Raw genomic sequence first — 23,624 nt, forward strand, 5'->3', positions numbered from 1 at the left:
TTTCTGCCCTTTCTAACCAAGCCCCAGACTCTTAACATCTCTCCTGACTTGGAAAGCAGGAAAAGGCAGGAGATGAGCAGGGATGGTAATAAGAGGGGCCACAAACAGCAAGGAAAAGCAGGTGTCTGGCTCTGCCCACTAGCCAGTTGTGGTCTGAACTCTAACCATGCACATCCTTCCTCTCACAGAGGTTTACAGAAAGACTACAGAACAGACATCGTTTTTGGAACAGATGTTCCCTGCTGGTTCGTGCACAACAGCGGCAAAGGTTTCATTGATGGACATTATAAAGATTACTTCGTGCCTCAGCTCTACAGCTTCCTCAAACGGCCTTGAACATTTTTCATCTTGAACATTGTCTGTATACATGTACAGTTTTTTTTCCCTTGTCACTTTTGCAGCCATTCCTTGGTTTGAATGACAAAACAAGTCCAGGTATCATGGTTGCTTGGAAAGCCTGTTAACGCCTCTGAATAAACCTTTTGCAAAGAAGGTTAGTCTTCTGTTGTGTTTTCAGATGCCAGTGTGTATTAGATGCAAAGGGAAGTGGCTTTCGTGAGTCAAACTGTCATCCAGGGTCATAGCTCACTGCTGCTGTTAGATTCTCAGCGTGGTTGAGTAAGTTACTCAGGAAGGTTAATTAAGAGGTTATAGGAACACAGAAAATGAATGAGTCCTACTTGATCTTAATTTCTTTGTAACTGAGATTGATTGCTTCATTGATTGATTTTCCTTTCATTTATTTAGCTTGCTTGTTCAGCTGGTGCTCTATCACTTGAACCATGACTCCAGAAGAGCTTGTTGCTAGTTATTTTGGAGCTGGAGTCTTGAGACCGAATGTCTCTGGCTTTCTCTGTTGGATCCATTTTCAGTCACTGTTACAAGAGTTAAGATGGTTTCTCACCATCTTCAGTCTTATCTGTTATGTTAGACTGCCAGCAAAAAAGACACTATCTTCTATAGTTCACAAAAGGCCTAGGGTTGAGTGTTATTGGACCACATCTGGGCAAATCACTCCAAAGAAAGTGATTGAACCAGCCTGACACAGGTTGCCGGCTAACCCCTGTGATGTCTTGCTTGAACTAAGAGTGGAGGTGGCTGACGGCTTCCATTCAAAGGCGGGAGACTGTACACTAGTAGTGAAAACACAAGAGGCAGGGTAAGGAATCCTACCAAGATGTCAGCAGCTTCCCATAAAATACTGAGGGATGGATTAAAGCCTTTGTCAAATAGCTTGGCGGCATAGTTTCATGGGCAAACAACTGGACCTTGGAGTTGGGTAGACTTTTAAGTTGAATGCTGGCTGTCCTCTGTACTAGTTATATAATTTTAGAATGTTAGTGTTCTTGAGTTAAAAAATATATATAATATAGTAATATATAATAAAACAATAAATTCCATAATTATGTAATTTCAGAATTGATGTGAGAGCTGCAGAAAATACATAATGTACAAAAATCCTAAAATCAAGCACATAATTGGTAGTTAACATCAGAGAGAAGTGTAACTAAACAGGTTAACATCTGAAACCTGACTTGCTAGAAATCTGGCCTGAATAATTTCAGCGAAGAGATGATGTAACCAATTACATATAACTCCCTAATTCTGTAAATTCAGAATCAACTGTGATTTACTTCATTGGAAAATGCTTCATCTCTACCTTTTAACATTTCTTTTCATCAATATCTTCCTGAAATCATCTCTGAATGAAATAAAGCAGTGTATTCAGGTTCAGTTCAGTAAAATTTTGTTTTAAAGCACAAAAATAGGATCCTGAGCTATATTTTTTTCTGTATGTTATTGTGCTAACCAACATGACACTAAGACCTAAATTCAGTACTTTATGAAGCATCCTGAGCTATTCTTTTTAAAAACAAATGGAGGGCTGAGAAGGTGGGTCAGTAGTAGAGTGCTTGCCTCCCACGCATGAGGCCCTGGGTTCAATTTCTTAGCACCACATAAACAGAAAGGCCAGAAGAGGCACTGTGGCTCAAGTGGTAGAGTGCTAGCCTTGAGCTGATATCATGATAATGCTGTGTACACTGAAGTCCTGCTGCACTCCCTTGTGGTTAGTTATGTGACTTACAAATGTCCCTGGTTGGTAGGCTTAGATAGATATAATCAAGTGTGAGATATGTTTCCTGTTTTTATATCTAAATATTACACTGCTCTACTTCAATATAGAACTATATAGTTCAGAATTGTTGGCATGATGAAGCTGCTTTGTAAAACAGTTCAGCAGTTCCTCAAAGTATTACACATGATGAGTTACACAGGACTCTGTAAAATCTGATGTGTAATTGTCATGAGCACCATTCATAGTAGCTAAAAAGTAGCTACAGCCAAAATGCCCACCAACTGATAGATAAACAACACAGGATGTCCACACAATGGAATAGTGTTTGGTAATAAAAGAAATGAAGTACCCCTAAATGACATAACATGGATAAGTCTCAAAGATATTATAACACAAAGTTTAAGACACTTCACATAGAAGACATTGTATTTTTCCATTTATATAAAATGCACAGAATAGTTAAGTCTATACAGATACAAAGTAGACTAATGGTTGTCAGGGGCTGGGAGAGGTTGGGAAAAAATAGATTGTTTACAGGTTTCTTACTGAGGTGACTAAAAATACACTGCCCCCCCTCAATTAAGATAGTAGATATGGTTGCACAACTCTAAATATATTGGAAACTACTTATACTTTAAATGGTGAATTGTGTGAAATGTGAATTACATCACAATAAAACTATTATATTTATAGCTTGGCTTGAAAACTTTTAATTATAATTCAACTTTGCTATTTTGCTACTAAAATATACTTAGAAGTATCCAATCATATGATTCTAAACTGTTATATAAAACACTTTACAATATTCTTTAATGAAGATAGAAAATCATCAAGGAACTATTACAAAAAAAAGCAACAAGGACAAAATTTACAGTTTTGGTACTTCAGGAGACATAATTAAATTTTTCTATAACTTTACACAAATATACAGTAATATTTAAATAAAACCATTTGTTTTATACAAAAGAAATACCCTAACACAGTAGAGTCTCACAATGCTTTGGCAAACATCAATTTGATGCTTTAGAGTTATTTTAATGTATTGTTAACAAATTTTTCAATCAGGCAAGTTTAGATATGTCTTCATATTGAATTCCTTCAACTCTCCGTCCTTTTAAAGGCCCCTAGAAATTCAAATAATTGAAGAAAATGTTAAAAAGACAAATGTGCTTAAAAGGCAAAAACATGAGACCACACTATCAATGCAAATGGGCCTTTTCTATATCTCTAAAACATCTCTAAACCTATGCATTTGAAAAATCAATGGTATTACAATGAAAAGTCACCATGTTTTCTCCAGTGATGTTTGAAATGTGTTATTAGTAGGTTGTATGGCAGGAATTTGGTAGCTATTCAGTATGTGTTCAGCTTCTTGGATAAAGGGCTACAGTTTCTGAATTCTACTGTGACTAGGGAAGCTAATGGCCATAGCTGGAGCTCCTACCCATGGGAAGCCTATATAAGACATGGCTTGGCCATGTTGATCTCCTGGTACAATATGCCATGATCTCTTATAACCTGCCCATCTCACATGACAACTGAACAAGCCACTTGTTGAAGATGGTTGAGCCCCAGTTGGAAGGATCCTGATGTACAAGTTACCAATGTTCCCTGATAAAGAAAACCCATGTTGAACTTTTACAACGCCATTATCTACTTGGAGATTTCTTTTTTTAGAACATCATCATAAGCAATCCAGATAATCGATAACTTGTCTTCCAGTTTAGTGATGATTTGGGGGGCTGGTCAATATTACATAAAATGGGTTTAACTTTAAATATATTTTCTTCCTCCTTTCACATCCAACAAAAAGGCAAAGGGGAAATCTTTAGAACAAGATGCAACCCAGCAGCACTGAGGCTAATATACACTGCAGGAGTTTCACTCCCACCACCAGTAGGTGGCCTTTACGGTTTTCCCATTCAGTTCTCTTTCCCGGTGTCCCCCATGTGAGATAACAGTGCCTACATTATAGAGCTGTTAGAAAACAGAACATGTGTGAGCATGAGCTCCCATGTAATTGTAACCCCTCTGTACAGTATGTTCACAAATAAAATTAAATTAAATTAAAAAAAAAAAAAGAAAGTAGATCCTTACAAAGTATAAGAGAATAGTGGAATGAGAATCAGAATTTCCCTTAAAACTGTTGCTCTTTTCTTAAGGAACTAAGTTTCCAGATAAACTGTGACCTGGAAGTGGCACTGTGGCTCAAGTGGTAAAGAGCTCTCCTTGAGCTGAAGAGCTGAGGGACAGCGCCCAGGCCCAGAGTTCAAGCCCCATGACTGACAATAAAACAAAAAACAAAAAAACAGATAAACTGTGACCAAAATTGAATTTTTCATTATTGTGTTTAAAAGTCTTCAGTCCATTATGCCTTTTTAACAAATCTGAATAAAAAGGCAGCCAGACATTTGAGTTCATTAGACTAACAGCTAAAAAGCTAAGCCTGCTTAGGGTCAATGTTCAGGCGATGAAAAGTCTGCCATTAGGGGTCACTCTCACACTAGAGGTGACCCACTTTCAGTCTATTCAAAGTGAATTCCTTTTTTAATGCACTTTCCTATCACTTTTATTACATTTTACACTTGCCTACATTCTTCTCTTGCTGGAGTTGAGGATTGACTCTCCAGTAAGACATCCAATTTCAAAGGAACTTCCTGAATGACCATTAATGTGTGAGCAAAAAAACCCAGGATCTCAGGCTGGGAAGGTGGCTCAGTGGTAGAGAGCTTGCCTTGCATGCATGAGGCCCTGGGTTCAATTCCTCAGCACCATGTATGCAGAAAAAGCGGGAAATAGCACTGTGGCTCAAGTGGTAGAGTGCTGATGAACTGAGGGACAGTGCCCAGGCCCAGAGTTTAGGCCCCACGACTGACAAAAAACAAACAAACAAACAAACAAAAAAAAAAACGAACAAAAAAACCAGGATCTCTTTTCTCTTTTATAGCCACTTCTAGATGGAGGATTCTAGACTGGGCAACATTCACTGTTAATGTAACCATTTATGTACAGAAACCACCAGGAATCTCAACTGACAAGCCCGCATTACTATAAAAGAGGCAAGCAGCCAGACCTGGGGAACTCCTGGGTTTGGGCTTAGGATCTAAAGACACTGGTTTCAGTTCTGGCAAGCCATGCAGAAGGAAATGTACCCTTTAGGCATTCTCCACTTGAAGACAGTTGATTTTGAATGGAGAGAAAAGATGGAATTGGTTCCCCACAGCTGTTGAAATTATTTTTACTTTTGGGCTGGGAAGGTGGCTCAGTGGTAGAGCGCTTGCCTTGCATGCATGAGGCCCTGGGTTCGATTCCTCAGCACCACATAAGCAAAAAGAAAAAAGCCGGAAGTGGCACTGTGGCTCAAGTGGTAGAGCGCTAGCCTTGAGCTGGGACAGCTCCCAGACTCAGAGTTCAAGCCCCACAACTGACAAAAAAAATAAAAATAAAAAAAATTAAAAAAATTTTTTTTTACTTTTATGCCAAATGTTTCCACTTGGAACAGCATCAATTTTTGTTTTTAAAACCACTGTTCAATGGGCTGGGAATATGGCTTAGTGGCAGAGTGCTTACCTAGCATGCATGAAGTACTGGGCTTACTTCCTCAGTATCACATACACAGAAAAAGCCAAAAGTGGTGATGTGCCTCAAAGTGGTAGAGTGCTAGCCTTGAGCAAAAGAAGCTCAGAGACAGTGCTCAGGCCCTGAGTTCAAGCCCTAGGACTGAAAAAAAGGAAAAAGAAAAAAACAAAACAAAACACTGCTCAAGCTGGGCACTGGTGGCTTATGCCTGTAATCCTAGCTACTCAAGAGGCTGAGATCTGAGAATTGTAGTTCAAAACCAGCAAAGGCAGGAAAGTCTATGAGACTCTTATTTCCAATTAACTACCAAAAAGCCAGAAGTGGAGCTGGGACTCAGCTTTGAGCACAAAAGCTCAGGAACAGCAACTCAGCCCTGAGTTCAAGTACTAGGACTGGCACCAAAACAAAACAAAACAACCAAATAAGAACAACAAAAAAACTTTTTTTAAATCCCACTGTTCAGTGGAACAGTGGATTTAGAGGCCTTCTGAGTAGAATCCCTTCAAGTCCTGTTTAATAATGCACACTGGACACTTGTTTTCACAGTATTTAAAATACTGTGGCGATTGTCTTATTCTTTTGAACTCTTCCTACCCGTTATGGGCTTAGATCATTTGTTTTTAGAAAAAAAAAAAAAAAAAAACCCTTTAATTCTGAAGGCCCAAATAGTAAAGAGGGATGCAAGGCATGGAAACTGGATGTGGAATCCCTCAAATAAGAACCTAAATGGCTTTTCTAAAAACTCTTTGAGATACATATCTTTTAACAGGCCTACCGGCTTAATGGGCCTATGGATAACCAAGAGAACACATAAAATTTCTGGAATGATTATAAACTTCTATTAGGTTGTCTTAAGAGGTATATTAGCCTCAGAATACTAAAACTTAGAATACTGACGATGACAAACTCTTGTTTACAGATGAAAGTATACTGTGCAACAACAGTGCAGAGCTCTAAGAGCCTTTCCTTCAGATGATATCTGGGCCCCACTCAGACCCTTGTCAGTGATCTCTGATAAGAATGTGATTGCTACAGCAGAGTTCCTGACATTACTGTACTGATGTATGGTACCTTAAATTCTCTATGAAAGGGGGAGGCGTCTGACACTTAAAAACATAGTTGACCACTACAGCAGCTTCCCTATCAACTTTGTCTATAGTCTCTCCACTAATTTTAGTATTCCAAATCAAAATTTATATTATATGAGGGAAAAAAATTTAGTACATAGAACTGTTCATTGTGTACACAATTTTATAAAATATGAAGACTGAAAAGTAACAGACACAATGAACACAATGAATACTGATTGCACAGTAATGAATATTCTTTGGTAATGAAAAAATAAAATGCTTCATTCAAAGGCACAACCACTCAAGAAAATAGGCTTATAAATATTTTCAGTGGCGTTTGAACTTAGTGCCTTGTGCTTGCTAATGTAATAAGCATTTTACCACTTGAGCCTCCCTCCAAGCCCTGTGTATAGATATCTAAATGGGAGGGAAGGTAAACAAGAACCCCAGATTCTAAAACAAAGACCATTACAATTAAAAAGCAGTAGAGTGTGTTTTGAACCTTTGCCTTGTGTGAACATACTTACAGTTTCGATGGTGATGGTGGCTGAGAAGGTCTTCTCATTGATGGATTCCAGCGTGGCTTCATTGCCTCTGTAGCCTCCATTTAAAACTAGAATTCTTTTTCCTATGATGGGGAATGAATGTAAAAGTTAACACAAAGAAAACAGCTAGGTTTTTCTTGTCAGGGCAAAATACACCACACTGAATAAACACAAGGAACTCAAAACCCTTCTCTTAGAAGTTCTCAATCATGTAAGAATTGCAAACTTTGAAAAGAGTTTGACTATAGTTACATAATATTCCTCATTCTTCCCATTCATTTGTTAAAGAGATATATTTTAATTTTAGATTATATATTCTGAAAAAATGGTAAAGTCAGAAGTAATCAGAATAAATTTAGTTTACTTTGTCTTTTCTAATTCCTTAAATAGTTTGGCAGTTTCATAAAAATGTAACCTTATGCCTACCATACAACTGGGCCACTTAAAGCATTTACTCAAGAGAAAAGAAATCATATTCACGAATACACAAACATGAATGTGCACAGCAGTTTTATCTGCACCTGTAAAAAACTACAAATTATCTAAATGTCTATCAACAACTGACTTGGCCAATCTGTGATCTACCTATACAATGGCATACTATTCAGCAACACAAAAAAATGAACTATAGTTATACAACAGGCTCACTCTCCTCCCTAAGAAAAAGACTATAAAAGCTCTGAAAAATATGAACTAAACTGGAGTGACAAAAAAACAGATCTGGGATTGCCTGGAAAGAGAAGGAAGGCTGAAGTTGAGGGCAGAGGATTAGAATAGGAAATGAAGGGTCATATTCATTATCTTGACCACAGGATGGTTTCAGAGTAGTCAAATGTTAAAATGGGTCAAACTGCATTTTTTTATATATGTGCCATTTACTACATACACACTGATAATATATCAATAAAAGTGATGAAAAATTTTCTTATCTGTGAGTTATTTTAAGAGGGAAAAAAATGAGGAATAGGACAAATAAACTAATAAAGACAGTCGCCAAGGCTCACATCATCAATGCCAGCAATAACACACAGAAGAATATTCTGAAATCAGAGGCTAACAATGCAAACCAAAATATATAGATGTGGATAAGAACCCAAAGAAATATACATAGACAGACAGACTTTAACTGGTAGCTAAAAATGTTAATAACATACCTAATATGATTGATTTTTGTCCATGTTTTGCTTTAGAAGAAACAAACTGCAGGAAGGAAAATTCACTCATGCCTTCAAATGGCTTGCTCAGAGGGGTGATAAAGTATTAAGCCACCTGAAGTTGGTTAAATGGTATAGGTTATGCTGGCAGTTAATGTTTCTAAATGGAAACATGCCCCTAACTATCCAATAATGTCAAAAGGCAGGTATGGTTTCCAGAATAGAACTGATCATTTTCATAACATACGTATTAGACTGTTGGTCTGCAAACAGATTTACCTGGTGCCGGAATTACTGTCTCTAAATGAGTCTGGTCAAGTTTCAGCTTATCTCCAGAATCAATCATCTTTACAACAGCTGTATACTTGTCAATTACTTCCTGTTGTGTAAAATGAACACTTTTGTAATACAAGAATATGTAAAAACTAGGTAAAAAGGAATAAAATAAAAACAAATGAAATTGCAATTGAATGAGTCATTTCTTCTATAAATAATGCGATTTTCCAGATTATTATGCTTGATTTCTCAGCCCATGGTGCTTAATAAAGAACTCATTTCAAAGCTTAGTTGATGTTTTCATCTGGAAAGAATAAGAGACTGATGATCTTAGAATAAGACTTAGAGTAAGTACAGAAGAAGGGCCACTCACAAATACACAAGGCTGGGTGCTGGGATCAAGCTATATTCAGGGAATATGAAAAAGCAGAAAAAGACAGAAATTTCAAAACTCTATGGCAGTCAATAGATTGTTTCCCAAGCAATATAAAAGAAAGTCCTCTGGGGCTGGGAAGGTGGCTCAGTGGTAGAGCGCTTGTCTTGCATGCATGAGGCCCTGGGTTCAATTCCTCAGCACCACATAAGCAAAAAGAAAAAAGCCGGAAGTGGCGCTGTGGCTCAAGTGGTAGAACGCTAGCCTTGAGCTGAAGAGCTCAGGGACAGGTCCCAGGCCCAGAGTTCAGGCCCTACAACCGGATCCACCCCCCCCCCAAAAAAAAAAAAAAAAAGAAAGAAAGAAAGGCCTCATGAGATCTCTAGACTGTAAGTATAGTGTCTATCATTAGCAAGACAATACATTTAACTGATAATTAGCAAAGCTTTCACATTGAGTTTTAAATCAAGACTGATGGGGTTTCATATATCCTGTCTGATCCATTAAGAAAACAGACCAAGGTGAACTGAAAAGAAAGTATGTCTCCAAAAGTTGTGAACTTAGATTTCATTTCATGTAATTTTTAGAAACATAGACCCAATACTTCTGCTATAAGGATTTGATTTCTAATAGTTTCACTTGGTCACCCATCAGCTTTTCTTTTCTTTCTTTTTTTTTACGAATTCTCAGCTGGGTGATGGTGGCTCATGCCTATAATCCTAGCTACTAGTAGATTGAGATCTGGTGATTATGGTTTGAAGCCAGCCTGGGCAGACAAAACAATATCATTATTTTCAATTAACCAGCAAAGAGCTGAAATTGGAAGCATAGCTCAAGTTATATTGTGCAAGCTGTAAGTAAAAGTTCCTGGGTTCAAGCCCCAGTACCATCACACATACAGACACACAAGACACATACACATTCTCCCTACCTTAACAATAGCCTTTTTCTTATGATATTTATCTCCAAGTTTTTTGGTTATAATCTTTACAATGATTTCCTAGAAAATAACAGAAAAAGTAAAGATGAAGGAAAAGTCTCAAATTTTGTTTACTCCATACTTTTAAGTCACATTCAATAAAAACATAGTAAAATGGAACTCTTCTGCTAAATAATAATTTAGAAATTACAGTTCTAACTCTTCCCAATAAAGGCTAAACATTGTGTTAGTAATTCTTTATTTCCTTTTCCTCTTTTTTATTCAACATAGTTACCGAAAGGGAAAACAAAACAAACTGGCTGGTTTTCACAGTGAAGGTTTCTTGAGAGCAGGGACTTTTACCATTCACAGCTAATGAATGCTCTACCACATGAACCATGCCTCCAGTCTCATATTTTCTTGGCCAACTAGACAGTCTCCTAGACTTTTATGCCCAGATTGGCTTTGAACTGTGCTCAGATCTCAGCCTCTTGAGAAGTTAGCATTACAGGTATAGGCCACTGGCACTTGGCTTTCACAAGGTTTGTCAACAGGCGGAATTTTTCTTCATTAGGCTGATTTTTAAAAAAACAACAAAAAAAGTAAACAGGATTCCTCTAGATCCGCTCTAGCTGAAAGTATCAATCTGGTGAGCATGTCTTTGGAAACAGGAGAAATCCAGGCTTACTTCATACTAGTTTCACTGCTCTCATTCTTTTTGTGATTTGGATTAGGCAATTAATTTGCTTGATGCATGGCTACATTCACTGCAGGGATTCTATAATCGCCATTTCAAGTAAATAGAAGAAATGGTCACAAGCACTTCCTAAAGGTGTACCAAAACCTGATAAAAACAAATTATTAAGAACTATAAGGAGATAATTAGACAACTGATGACAAAACACCCTATCTGAGTTAGGCCATAAAATATCTAGGCTAAATTTCTCCTAAGTTCTTACAGTTTTATACTGTAGTAATTTAAGACAATTATATTTGCCAACAAAAATAGATCTGTTCAAAATGTTTCTTTTGCTAAGTTGAAAAAATAAAGTCTTTCAAATATATCTCTATAGTCAGCTGGGTATTTCAATAAACTTTACTACCTATCAAATAAGAGACACATTGAACCACTAATGCAGTGTTGGCTACTTGGCACTTTTAACATAATTCTAAGAGAAACTATGAAAAACATGAATTTTTTGTAAGAGAAAATTACCAAGTAAGAAATAAAGTTTAACTGAAAGTATGCTCAATGAAAAGAGAATTTGGAGGGGACCAATAAAAATTTGAAATTATATGTGTATATATTTATATATATATATGTATATATAAATATACATATACACATATATCTTCATGTTGGTTTTCCTTTTACTTTACATCAATTGTTCTTAGTAAGGGTATACATCAGAACTTGGAAGGTGAGTAAAACAATCTGCCTTTCACACTAGGAGACTGGATGGCAGTAGTACTAAAGCATATGTATTTTAAAAATAACTCTCAAGGGCAAGCGTAAGTGATAATAACAGCTATATCAGAGGTTGAGATCAGAAGGACTGCAATTCCACGAACCTAGGTAGAAAACTCTTAAGACTTCATCTCAACAGAGGAAAACTGAGTTGACTTGTATGTGCCTGTTAAACTGGGAAGCCTAAAACAGGAATATTACACTCTAGTTGCAATCTAGAGAATGAGACTTTATCTCAAAAACAAGTGAAAAACAAGGCTGGAGGCATGGCTCAGCAGTAGAGCACTGTCTAGCAAGTGCAAGGCTAAATTCAAACCCTAATACTGCTCCCCTCAATGAGAAAATTTATATTGATGAAGCAAAAATCCCAGAGGTAAGACATTTATGAACAAAAAAATCATGTCATTATGAATGTAGTATGTAGAGCTATATATCAAATATGTACATAGTTTCAAGTTATTATTCTAAAATAAGCAATTAAAAACAAGCCTCCCTTGTCTTGTCAAATTAAAGTCTGTTTTTTTTCCTACAAAGTACTTAAAAGTATGACTTAAAGACTATACATTTCAGCATTTACAATGGTATACTTTAATCCCATTTCTGAAAATACATCATTTCCGTCCTATAACAACAACAAAAAAATCTGCAACTAATTCCAGGCTCAAATTCACGGTGACCATAAACTCAGCACTAAACTAAAGGAACACCACTGATCTATGAACGCAACATAGTTGCACCCAATAATTAATTAAAGTTCAGTAGAAAGTCACTACAAATGATAACTAACTCCATTTACAAATTTTACATATATTTAGGAAATTTAGTTATACCAAAGGTGGCTACATCATTCACTGAATGCAAATGTAGGAGGTAAAAGGTACAGTCGTAACACGTACAGGCTGCAGCCAGTGGTCAGTTCGGGATGTTCTTTTCTTTTCCTCTTCGATCTACAGAACACACAAGATATCCTGAAAATATTCTCCTTAGAATCCTGTTTATTTCAAAATACTATTCTACTTAGCAAAATGACACTATGCAATTCATATTTCACCAATGATAAGGTTTATAAGCTCTAATAAATTTTTTAAGCATTAATTAACTTGTTTGTTTGCTTGTTTTTGAGACAGTCTTACTATGGAGTCTGGTGTAGCTTGGAGCTTGCTATGTAGACCACACTAAATGCAAACGTGAAATCTTCCTGCCTTTACTTCCTGAGTGTTAGGCATGTACCACCACCACTTAGAGAGGTGTTAATTCATTTTGAAATAAGAAAATGGATCATTGGATTTAAAAAAACCAAAACCAAAACAAAAAAATATGTGATAAGGCCAGCTAGCTGACCAAAACACAAAAACCACTTAGGCTGCTCAATACTGAAAGCCGTCTGCCAATCCCACAGTACCCTCCTTGCATTTTCCCCATCCTCTGTGACTGTCACAAGCTGGAAATGTATAAATTATTTTTCATGTGGTGAAAATATAGACAATTTAGCATGGCATGGCTGGGGACACAGTCTGAAAGCAAGAGAAGGCAATGAGAATAAAAGCTCAGAAGTCAAATAGAAGACAATCACCACCAAGAGAGATGTAACTAAGAGAGACAAAAAGAGAAAGTGCTGTCTATTATGGCTATATACCATGCCTTTTTCATTCCCAACTGCTTCAAACTAACCTTAAACACAACTCTGAATGGGATCCAATAATGTCATTCTAATCCTTGTTTTAAAATCCTCCAACAGCAAGGTATGAGCTACTAGCTCATACCTACTAGTAGCTCATACCTACTGAGTAGATAATTCTATCTACTCAGGAGGCTGAGATCTCAGCATTGAAGTTCAAAGTCAGCCCAGGCAAGAAAGTCTATGAGACTCTTATTTCCAATTAAACACCAAAATGCTACAGTGGAGCTTTGGCTCAAGTGATAGAACACCAGCCTTGAGCATAAAAGCTCAGAGAATGTTCAGGGCCTGAGTTCAAGCTCCAGGATAGGCACAGAGCACCTGTGTAGCATGCACAAGGCTTTGGTTCAATCACACCAGTTTCACAGAAAAAAAGAATCTTTTGGATAAGATGGCCCTAAATCGAGGAAATACATGGTCAATGACCCATCACATATATAAAGCATTAGGTAAAATAAAAATAAAAGCATGTCTCAGCTGGCTAGGAGGTGATACTTGGGTGTCAGGGGCACCAGGAGGTACAAATGTTAGCGGGAGGACCACCAGAGGAGTTCAATCTGAAATACCACTGAAGTCCTAATCAAATACTAACATAACTGTTTGGAGAGTTTCAAAGTTAGCTCTAGAGACAAGAGAATAAACACAAGGGGAGTGGGGGAGGGCAGCATGATGCTCTAATTAGCTCAGACAAACCAAGGCTTCTTTTCCCTCAACACACAGAAAAATTTCCCTAACTTTATAGTAATGTGGTAAGTGGTGTAACTTACTTTTCCTCTGACTTGAGTTACATTTTTCCACTAATTGTTTGCATGTATGGATGTAGCTCATATGGTATCATACCTCCATGATTTCATCCAGTGCAGATTTCTTTTTCTTCTTTTCTTTAGCCTGCGCTGAGCTCTGGGAAGAGTCTTTTCGCTTTACCGACGCTGCACTCCCTAACGTTTTCAGGGCACTTGGCCCCAAAGAACTGGGAATAGAACAGAACCATGATTGCTATACGCAATGTAGTTTACACACATGTACAACCAACAGTAGAACATAAATGCAGCCAAAACAAAGGATGTGCCTGCATCTTCTGCATAACAGCACACGAGGACACAGCTTGCCTGCCTTCGCTCCCCTTATGTCCTCTCTGGCTAATTCAGTACATGCAATATGCACCATATGCAATATGGTGGGGACACAGGCTTCAGCATTTGGAGATGAGGGTTTGCAGCTACTCATGAGGAACATTACGCACTCATTTAATCTTTACATTCTCCTCTGTAATGGTTTTTGGTAATATCCTGGGGACACAGTTCAGGGGCAGAGCACTTGTGTAGCATGCACAAAGCTTTCGTTCAATCACACCAATATCACAAAAAAAGAAAAAGAAAAAAGAATCTGGGAGGGGAATGTGGCTTAGTGGTAGAGTGCTCACATAGCATTCATGAAGACCTGGGTTCAATTCTTCAGTACCACATAAAGAGAAAGAAGTGGTGTTATGGGTCAAGTGGTAGAGTGCTAGCCTTGGGCAAAAGAAGCTCAGGGACAGTGGCCAGGCCCTGAGTTCAAGCTCCAGGACTGGCAAAAAACAAAAAACAAAAAAACTTTTGGATAGGATGGCCCAACTCAGCTTGATTCCAAGAATCAGATAAGAGGTTTTAAAACAATTACTAAGAGTCTGACACCGTACTGACGGTGGTTTTAAAGTAAAGTTCAGCATGCCACTTAACTGTTTTATATTGGTCCTAAGTGTCTAGAGTTTGGTAGTGTACATTTAAAATTCTCTAATGCCGGCACATGGCGTCCCCTGAATGCCACTCTAATCACTACAGTTGAGAAAAAGGTTTGGGGCACTTCAACTGTAGCAACCACCATCTCCAAGACTTGCACAGCTGTATGATTTCTAGCTGCAACTCACCTGGATTTGGAAGATGTTCCTGCTGAACTGCATGCTCCTTTATTCAGATTAAATGTAACTAGAGGGAAAAAAAATTATTCTATATATATATATATATATTATATATATGTATTTATTGGTACACACATACATGCATATTTAAGAAAACTTATATAATAAAACTTCTTAAAGATTTCATAGACTTCACAAACTTTGTTTTTTGAGACAGCTCTCACTGTGCAGCCAACACTGGTCCTTCACACTCACAGGCATGCGCCCTGTGTCTAGCCTTAGTCACAAACATTTTTGATCAATGAGGCTAAAAATATTCCTCTCAGATTCCTGCAAAATATCCTCAGCTGGTACTTGTAGAGTGGGGCAGGACCTTATCCATTATGTCACTCTAGCAGTCAGTACTGGCTGCTTTGACATCCTGCCCTCCTCTTCCATTCTTACTAGTACGCCAACTTGGTTTACATGTCCGTACCTCTTCCCTGTGGTTGAGGGGATATAACACCATCTTCAGCTCTGAGGTCAATTTATGCTGGGATAAATTTTATGTCGATTTGTCTACATCAATCAATATAAAACCTGTGACTGCTTTTAGGGTACGTATGTGAAACAGTTCTGGCACAATGGCATTTGAAAGCAAGTCCACTGGGATGATGACTGTCTTCTAGGAAGTTTGCTTGCTCTGGAAGAGATGCTTTCTGCCATCCATTGGAAAATGCTGAGTCTGTATGTGATGGATGGAATGCTGGCAGCTACCTTGTCTCTGTATGGCATGACCCCATTTTGCCTCTGAGGTTTTTATTACAGCAAGAAATTTCCTTCTTGCCTAAACCTATATTATTTTCTGCTACTTCTGGGTGAAGGCATTCCCATCCAATTCACACTATTATATTTTCATTTTATAGATAAGAACAGTCAAACTCTGATGAAGTAAATGCTTTCTTCCCAGACAAGTTGTTTTCCTTTAGTCAGCAGGTACAAAGTAATTGTTTAAAATATTTAAAAAGGAAATTTAAAAACAACCTTTCTCTTCATCATTTTCTCTGCTTAATTCTGTGAAAACAGGGGTCTCCTGGGGGAAAAAAAAAGCAAAGAAAAAACTTGAAGATGTGGTTTACAGTGTATTTACTATTAGCAGTCAGTAGGTTTAAATTATAACTTACTGATGTAACTTACTGATGTTGCAAAGTAGCTCAAAGACAAAACTATGGATTACATTCCCAATTAAGAAATTACATAAATATGCACTATATTCATAAAATGACATGATAAAATGAAATCCTCACAGCTGGCAGGCTCTCTTCAGCCATATCCTGGGTCTGATATTTTGCTTGTTAACTAGAGACAGAATCCCACGGACTTTTCTGCCTAGGCTGGCTTCAAACCTCTACCCTCCAGCCACCTGAGTAGTTAGGACTACCAGCATGAGCCACCAACATTGGGCCACAGCTGTCTTCATACTGTGTTTAATTTCAATGTTGTACTAACTGCAATTGGATGAGATTAGGGACCATCTCTGCTTTAATGATAAAGAGGCTACAGTTTAGGAAGATTACTTAATGACTCCAAGATTATAAAGTTAGCAAGTGAGGAACTGGTTCAACTCCTAGTCTTGTTGTGCTCTTGCTCCTCCTTAATGACAATACCCAACTCAGTTAACAGCAAGCAATACTCTGTCAGACTTGTACATGGCCTCTGTGGAGGATGAGGCCACTGCCCACCTGCTCTTTCCCTTCCAGACCTCGTCTCACTTGCTCTTCAATAAACTTGGCAGTTTTTTCTTCATCATCAAGGTCCTGCTTCTTCTTTTTCTCTAGCTCCAGTTGCCGCCGAATAGTTTCTGGGTCCCTGTCTATGTACTGAATGTACCAGCCTTTTGGTGTCTCATCCACTTTGCACAAGCCTTAAAGAAAACAACAGATACAGTGTGACTGTGTATGGTGATGGCAAAAGGAGCCTCAATGAAAGCTGTTGATCCAAGGAGTGGAAGAAAAGAGCAACAGACGAGGTTATTCTGAGAAAAACATAACACACACACATCTGAAATGCAATAGCAAAACTCCTCCATGCAATAAATGAACACTAAAAGAAAAAGGAATGGCCAAAAAGTAACACAGGCTCAGATGGCAGGGTGGGCAAACAGTGGGAGGGAGAGGGCTACTGAAGTGGGGAAATGGGGATGGATATGGTCAGTGTAGTTTATTTGTACTTATGAAAATATAAAATGATACCTGATGAAATCATTTTTTAAGAGGGAGAGGGGAGGGGAGGAGAATGAGGGAGAGAATGGATGGTTGGGACACCCTGTACATAAGGCTATGTCACAGTGAAACCCCTCTTGCACACCCAATGTATGCTAGTAAAAAACAAATTACAGATTATGTAAGTTTGAATCTAAATCAAGCAGAATATAAATACAAGTGTGTTTCACTTCTGCAATATAGCAAATAGATTCAAGCACATGAATTTGGAATACTGGCACTTACTGTGAGTGAAGTGGTATCACTCTTTCTTTAAACAGAAAAGATTGTTGTGCATTTTATATATTATACTAAGGTAACATTTAACAGAGAAGCACATGGAAAAACAATTGTTTAGCATAGCAATTATCTAACCATTTCTAAGTATTGAATATCCAATGAGTACATGATGTTTTGTTAACTTAAAAGGAGCAGTACACAGCTAGGGGCTCACACCTATAATCCTAGCTACACAGGAGTCTGAGATCTGTGGATGGCAGTTCAAAGCCAGCCTGGGGAGGAAAGGCCGTGAGACTCTTATCTCCAATTAAGCACCAGAAAACTGGAAGTGGAGGTGTGGCAGAGCACTCGAGTTGGGACAGCACCCAGGTCCAGAGTTTAAGCCCCACGACCAACCCAAAACAAAACAAAACAAAACCCTAGATAATAAATGAAACCAACCCTGGAATAGTATGTCCCTCTTCTCCCATTCTGAAATTGCCCTCACATATCTTCTCTTCTATTTGATTTAAAAATTACACATCCTCTCACTCCCATTAATGAAGCCACATGGCAGCTCTCCTCTTACCTTCCCTGCCCAGCCACTTGGTAAAGTCTGTTAGTGTTTCCCACTGAGTGGCATTCATGTGGATGTGCTCACGGTGGCTGATGTACTCATTGTAGACGATGTTGTTGTGCACTCTCTTGGTACCTAAGAACAAAATGTGACACTGGTGACCCTGAGAAGACTAGACAAAATTATAAAGTCATTACCTAGGCAATACTTAAGATGCTTACCAAAGCGTCTCCTAAGAAGTTCTAGAAAGTCATTTCTGAACTCCCTAGTAAAAGAAAGACAGCAAAGTGTTACGGTATTTTCTATACATATATATCACCACCTTTCTGAAATCTAAGCAATCATCATTTTAATACCTAAACAATATAGGAAACAGCTATGAATCTTTTTTTTTTTTTTTTTTGGGTCCGGTCGTGGGGCCTGAACTCTGGGCCTGGGCGCTGTCCCTCAGCTCTTCAGCTCAAGGCTAGCGCTCTATCACTTGAGCCACAGCACCACTTCCGGCTTTTTTTCTTTTTGCTTATATGGTGCTGAGGAATCGAACCCAGGGCCTCAGGCATGCAAGGCAAGCGCTCTACCACTGAACCACCTTCCCAGCCCCACAGCTATGAATCTTTAAAACTAAACAAGGAAAGGAAAGAATAAGGTGAGGAGTTGGAGTTTGAAGTCAGATCTTCAAACCTGACTAGGCAGGAGGCTGTACCAGTTTAGTCATACCTCCAATTCTTTTTGGGTTGGCTACTTTTCAGATGGGATGTAATACTGACTGCTTCAGAGCACAATCCTACCTATGCCTCCCAAATAGCTGGGCTTATGGGCTTTTCCAAGGTAGCCTCAAACTATGGCCCTACCATCTCCCCGCTTCAAGACAACGGCTGTTAAGGGAAAGTCAATTTAGAACTGAAACAGTTTCTCCTTAGTGAAGCAGCCATACAAAAAGTTACCATATAGAAGCAACACTAAATGCTAATAACGATAATTATGAACTAATGTTCACTGACTACTGGATACTCTTCCGGGTACTTAATCTTCCTTCAGACTCTGAAAGAGCAACAATACTGGGAAGTAGGCACTTTTTCAGTGTTGTCTTACCAATGAGGAGATTAAAGCACAGAAAAACTCAAGTAGTTCATCCATGGGCACTCTTCACATCTCCTAAGAGGACAGGAATTTGCTATAGGATGGTTGATAGCATGACCTGTATTCTCAGTCATAATTGTGTCAGAATGAAAGACAGCTTTATAGTTTTGTATGTTTCAAATAGGAGAGGGAGACCAATATTTACTAGAAACACTTTCGTAGCAATTTCATACTGTGATAGATTTTCAACACAAGATAAAACCTGAGCAGAGAGATAATGGAGCCTTCATATTAGCATATAATGATAATAGATCTCCAATATACAAAACTGCATTAAGCACTTATAAATGTCTATGAGATGAAAATGCCTTTCAGTTACTTACTCTGAAAAATAATCCATAAACTGTTGAGGATTTTCTGAAGCCAGCAACAGTTGTCTCTGATGAGATTCAGACATACAATGACACTTGAAGCCATTCTACAAAAACATGTAAAGGTAGTAATTACATTCTTTTAAAAAACAAACAAAACAACAAAGGAGGAGGCTACAATGCTTGATAACAAATGTACTCATTATCTTGCCCATGTAATTGTAACCCCTCTGTACAGTATTTTCACAACAAAAAAAAATAAGAAAAAATTCAAAACAAACAGACAAAACAACCCTGTAGCATTTATTGTCATCTGGTAATAACCCAAGATAAATCAAAAATGTTTGAATAATAAGATCTCAACAATAGGGCTCATTAAACAATAAAGAAGGCAAAAGACAATCAGATGGAAAAATTCAATATAGGGACAACGCACTAGGAAAACTAACTGTTCTAAACCTCTTCAACCAGTCAATGCAAAAGTAAAAAAACTAGTGGGGTGAATGAGAGTGAGTTCTATTCCAAATTTAGAATCCTGAGAAAATTGAGAATTAAAAGCACCAATAATGTGGAACACAGTTTTTAGAAGCTATTTTGTAAAATATTATAATGGTGAGTATAGTAAGCCTGTTCTATTTGTGAAACTTTTAAACATGGTAGATAAACAAATACCAAAGAAAATTTAAAACAAAAATTTTCAACTCCAGCATGCATACTGGGTAGTTCAGTTGATGCAGAACTTTCAGCTAGTGCTGTATTATTGCTGTGTTTAAGTCACATATGGTTGTTTGCCTGCTCCCTAATTTTTGAAAATCTACCTCCCCAAAAGCAAATAGTCTCCACAAAGCATGGAAAAAGTTAATGTGCTTAACGGAAATGAAAGTAAAAATCTGAGAATTGTTGATAGTATGTCTTTAGTGGGAGCTGGGTGGTGTTAAGAGAAAAAGGAATCAGGCATTGGCAGTGTCTTCTTTTTTTTGGGGGGGGGGGAGGGGTCCGGTCATGGGGCCTGAACTCTGGGCCTGAGCGTTGTCCCTCAGCTCTTCAGCTCAAGGCTAGCGCTCTACCACTTGAGCCACAGTGCCACTTCCAGCTTTTTTCTTTTTGCTTATGTGGTGCTGAGGAATCAAATCCAGGGCCTCGGACATGCAAGGCAAGCGGTCTACCACTGAGCCAACTTCCCAGCCCTGGCAGTGTCTTTTAAAGCATGTGTAGTTTGTCTTAAAAAATGCTCTCCTTAAAGAGGAGAAGATATCAGGGGTATCTTGTATAATTATACATGTTATTATGCACTTTTCAAAACCCACAGACTCGTCAACACCAGAGTGAGTCCTAATATAAACTGGACATAGGGTGATACAGATGTGTCAAGGTAGGCTCAGCTTACCACAATAGATGCAATACTCTGTTGCAGGATGTTGATGGGGGCAGCCATACACAAATGGGAAGAGGAGGTATATGGGCAATCTCTGTACCTTCCAGCTGGTTTTGTTGCTGTGAACATAAAGCTGTTCTAAAAACTAAAGGCTAATAAAAAGAACAAAGGCCAGCTGCTAGTGGCTCATGCCTGTAATTCTAACTACTCAGGAGGCTGAGATATGAGGTTTGTGGTTTGAAGCCAGGCAGGCTTCAGAAAAACTACTCAGAAAAAGCTGGAAGTGACTCTGTGACTCAAGTGGTAGAGCACTGGCCTTGAGATAAAGAATCTCAGAGACAACAACCTGGCCCTCAGATCAAGCCCCAGAATCTGCCAGAAAAAAAAAAGAACAAAACATCATACTGTATTATAATCAATATAATTCATGGCTTTTTTCTTGTGTGCTCATAGGGCTTTTCCTCAGCCTTTTACTCAAGCCTGACACCCTATCACTTGAGCTATACCTTGAGGCTTTTTGGTAGAGATGAGTCTCATGGACTTTTCTGCCTAGATGGGCTTTGAATCACCATCCCCAGATCTCAGCCTCTTCATTAGCTAGGATTATAGGCAGCACCTGGCCAATTCATGGCTTTTGATTGAACTTTGGTTGGTTTGAAAGTGTGACTAGGTAGTGTGTGATACAAAGGATTTGAGATTAAGTATGCTAGATTAATGACACACTAACATATATATATATATATATATAGATAGATAGATAAATAGATAGATAGATAGATATAAAAGCATCCTGATGGACTGGGAATGTGGCTTAGTGGTAGAGTGCTTGCCTAGTACCCATGAAGCCCTGGGCTCAATTCCTCAGTACACCACAAACAGAAAAAGCTGGAAGTGGCGCTGTAGTGGTAGAGTGCAAGTCTTGAGCAAAAGAAGAAAAGAAGCTTAGGGACAGTGCCCAGGCCCCGAGTTTAAGCCCCAGGACTGGCAAAAATAAAAAATGAAAATAATAAGTAAATAATAAAAGCATCCTGGAATGCTGAGGCATATCAAGTGTTCAGAGGGAGAATATCCTGATACTTAGGGTTTACACTAAAATATTTTAGAAAAAAATAAATATGGCAAAGTACTTCAAGTGTTATATATGGGTGTCTACTACCCACAGTAAAAACCTTAAGAACCAAGTCTGCAGCCAGCCTCTTACATCCTAACATTTCATTACAAGTTGCCAAAATTCATTACTAGGGGAAATTAAGGCATCTTGTGACTTTACAGAATGGTTTACATATGGTTTTCTCTTTGCTATTTTCTTTTGTGTTCTTTCACTATAATAAATCATAGTAAGTAATACTGCTAAAAAAAAATGCACCTAGTTTACTGTATTGTTATAGCAGCCTAAGCAGCTAGAGATACTGGATGTGTAAATATCCATATATCCATTGTACTAGTCTCCAGTTTTCTGTGTGAGAATCTCACCCTGACTTAGAGAGAAAAGAAAGAAAATAACTATTGATATTATTCATTGTATGTTCTACCTAAACTAAAGCACTGAAGTAGACTGATCCTTTGCTTTTCTGAGAAAAATGTCACATCACTAATCTGTTCCTAGTTCTTCAATGGGCTGCCACCATCCACCCCATTCATGGGATAAAAGTATAAACTTCATAGCATGACATGTAAGGGTAAAAAGGTCTTCCTGACTCACTTTACATATGATTCACTCACTTAAAACTTAACATCCAGTTGGGTGCCAGTGGCTCAGCCTGTAATCCTAGGTGAGGCTGAGATCTGTGATGTAGATTGCTAGCCTGGAGTGAAAAAGCTAAGGCACAGGGACGCGTGCACAACATACACTCCCACCTCCACACCCCCACACACCTCCACACCCCCACACACCTCCACCTCCTGACAAGTAGGTACAACTATGGTTCTCACTTTACAAGTGAGTAGGCAAATAAAGAGAGAATGTAAGTAGTTTGCCCAATCTTAAGTGGCACGGCTGGAAGCCATGATTCTGACAGCCTGACTCCCAGCTAAGTCCTTCATTTTATAAGCGCAGCACAATGCCATATTGTCGGTGCTCGATAAAGTCTTGTTAAAGACCATTGTTTTCCTTTGTCATCAGAAGCCGACTCGGAATCGTCCTACTTTTCTCACGAGTGAAGTCAGAGCCGCCGCGCGCCGGCACAGCACTCACCACTCCCGCTGCCAGGAGAGCTGTGCGCGCCTTTTACTTGTTGTGGTTGTTGTTGTTTCCTTTGGGGGTTGGGAGCTGGAGCGGGGAGGAAGAGAGTGTCAGGGGCCGGGGAGCCCGGCTGAGGCCCGAGCCCGCAGGGAAGCACAGCTCTACGGGGCTGGGCAGTTGGGTCGCTCCAGCAAGATCCCAGAGGCCCCAAGATGCGACTGCCAGGTGCCAGCCTTCATCCGCGCCGGGGACCCCAACTTGGACTTCCGGGACGGCCTCCGGGGCATACGGAGCCATTACAGGCCTACTCACCTCGTCCCGGCACTGCTTCTGGCACATCTGGCAATACCATCGCAACTTCTGAAGCCCTTTGGATTTGATTCTGTTGGCGATGGCCTTGGGAGTGAGAAAATCTGACTTCCCCATCGCGACCACCACAGCTAGCGACCGCCTTCGGGAGCGCCGAGTCCCGCCGACCGGAAGCGGAACTGTCACGACGGGAGGGGGCGGGACAAAGTTGACAGCCGGAAAAAGGTGGGTCCAG

At 38.9% G+C, this 23,624-nt stretch overlaps 2 protein-coding genes across 4 annotated transcripts in view; one reads left to right on the forward strand and one right to left on the reverse strand.

Moving 5' to 3' along the window:
- The window catches only part of LOC138811985 (inter-alpha-trypsin inhibitor heavy chain H2), a 30,696-nt gene extending 30,204 nt beyond the window's left edge, over nucleotides 1-492 (forward strand). The window contains exon 21 of the mRNA XM_069999929.1: nucleotides 189-492. Coding sequence (XP_069856030.1) covers nucleotides 189-336 — 148 coding nt within the window. The 3' untranslated portion in view covers nucleotides 337-492. The remainder of the gene's footprint in view (nucleotides 1-188) is intronic.
- Nucleotides 493-2,382: 1,890 nt separating this feature from the next.
- LOC138811986 (DNA/RNA-binding protein KIN17) lies at nucleotides 2,383-23,581 on the reverse strand. 3 transcript variants are annotated; one of them, XM_069999933.1, is made up of 14 exons: nucleotides 23,393-23,465; nucleotides 23,093-23,167; nucleotides 19,536-19,630; nucleotides 18,294-18,337; nucleotides 18,085-18,207; nucleotides 16,758-16,939; nucleotides 16,060-16,108; nucleotides 15,046-15,103; nucleotides 13,980-14,109; nucleotides 12,358-12,408; nucleotides 10,006-10,074; nucleotides 8,705-8,804; nucleotides 7,254-7,354; nucleotides 2,383-3,201 (listed from the first exon to the last, which is right to left on the reverse strand). In XM_069999933.1, exons 3-14 carry the CDS (start codon nucleotides 19,607-19,609, stop codon nucleotides 3,139-3,141), a joined length of 1,044 nt encoding a protein of 347 aa, XP_069856034.1. In that variant the 5' UTR covers nucleotides 19,610-19,630; nucleotides 23,093-23,167; nucleotides 23,393-23,465; the 3' UTR covers nucleotides 2,383-3,138. The 3 variants fall into 3 exon arrangements, with proteins under 3 accessions (XP_069856034.1, XP_069856031.1, XP_069856032.1); XM_069999930.1 differs by lacking the exon at nucleotides 23,093-23,167 and having other exon boundaries at nucleotides 23,393-23,580; XM_069999931.1 differs by lacking the exons at nucleotides 12,358-12,408; nucleotides 23,093-23,167 and having other exon boundaries at nucleotides 23,393-23,581.
- Nucleotides 23,582-23,624: the final 43 nt, after the last annotated feature.

Source organism: Dipodomys merriami, unplaced genomic scaffold, assembly GCF_024711535.1.
Source record: "Dipodomys merriami isolate MVZ:Mamm:240054 unplaced genomic scaffold, mDipMer1.0.p SCAF_554, whole genome shotgun sequence".
Lineage (NCBI taxonomy): Eukaryota > Metazoa > Chordata > Mammalia > Rodentia > Heteromyidae > Dipodomys > Dipodomys merriami.

Coding starts and splice junctions, on each gene's coding strand:
- LOC138811986 (XM_069999930.1), bottom strand. CDS start 23,506: ATGGGGAAGTCAGATTTTCTCACTCCCAAGGCCATCGCCAACAGAATC. Junction 8,805..10,005: donor AGAAAAAGGCTATTGTTAAG/GTAGGGAGAATG, acceptor TTTACACAACAG/GAAGTAATTGACAAGTATAC. Junction 7,355..8,704: donor GACAGTAATTCCGGCACCAG/GTAAATCTGTTT, acceptor TCCCCATCATAG/GAAAAAGAATTCTAGTTTTA.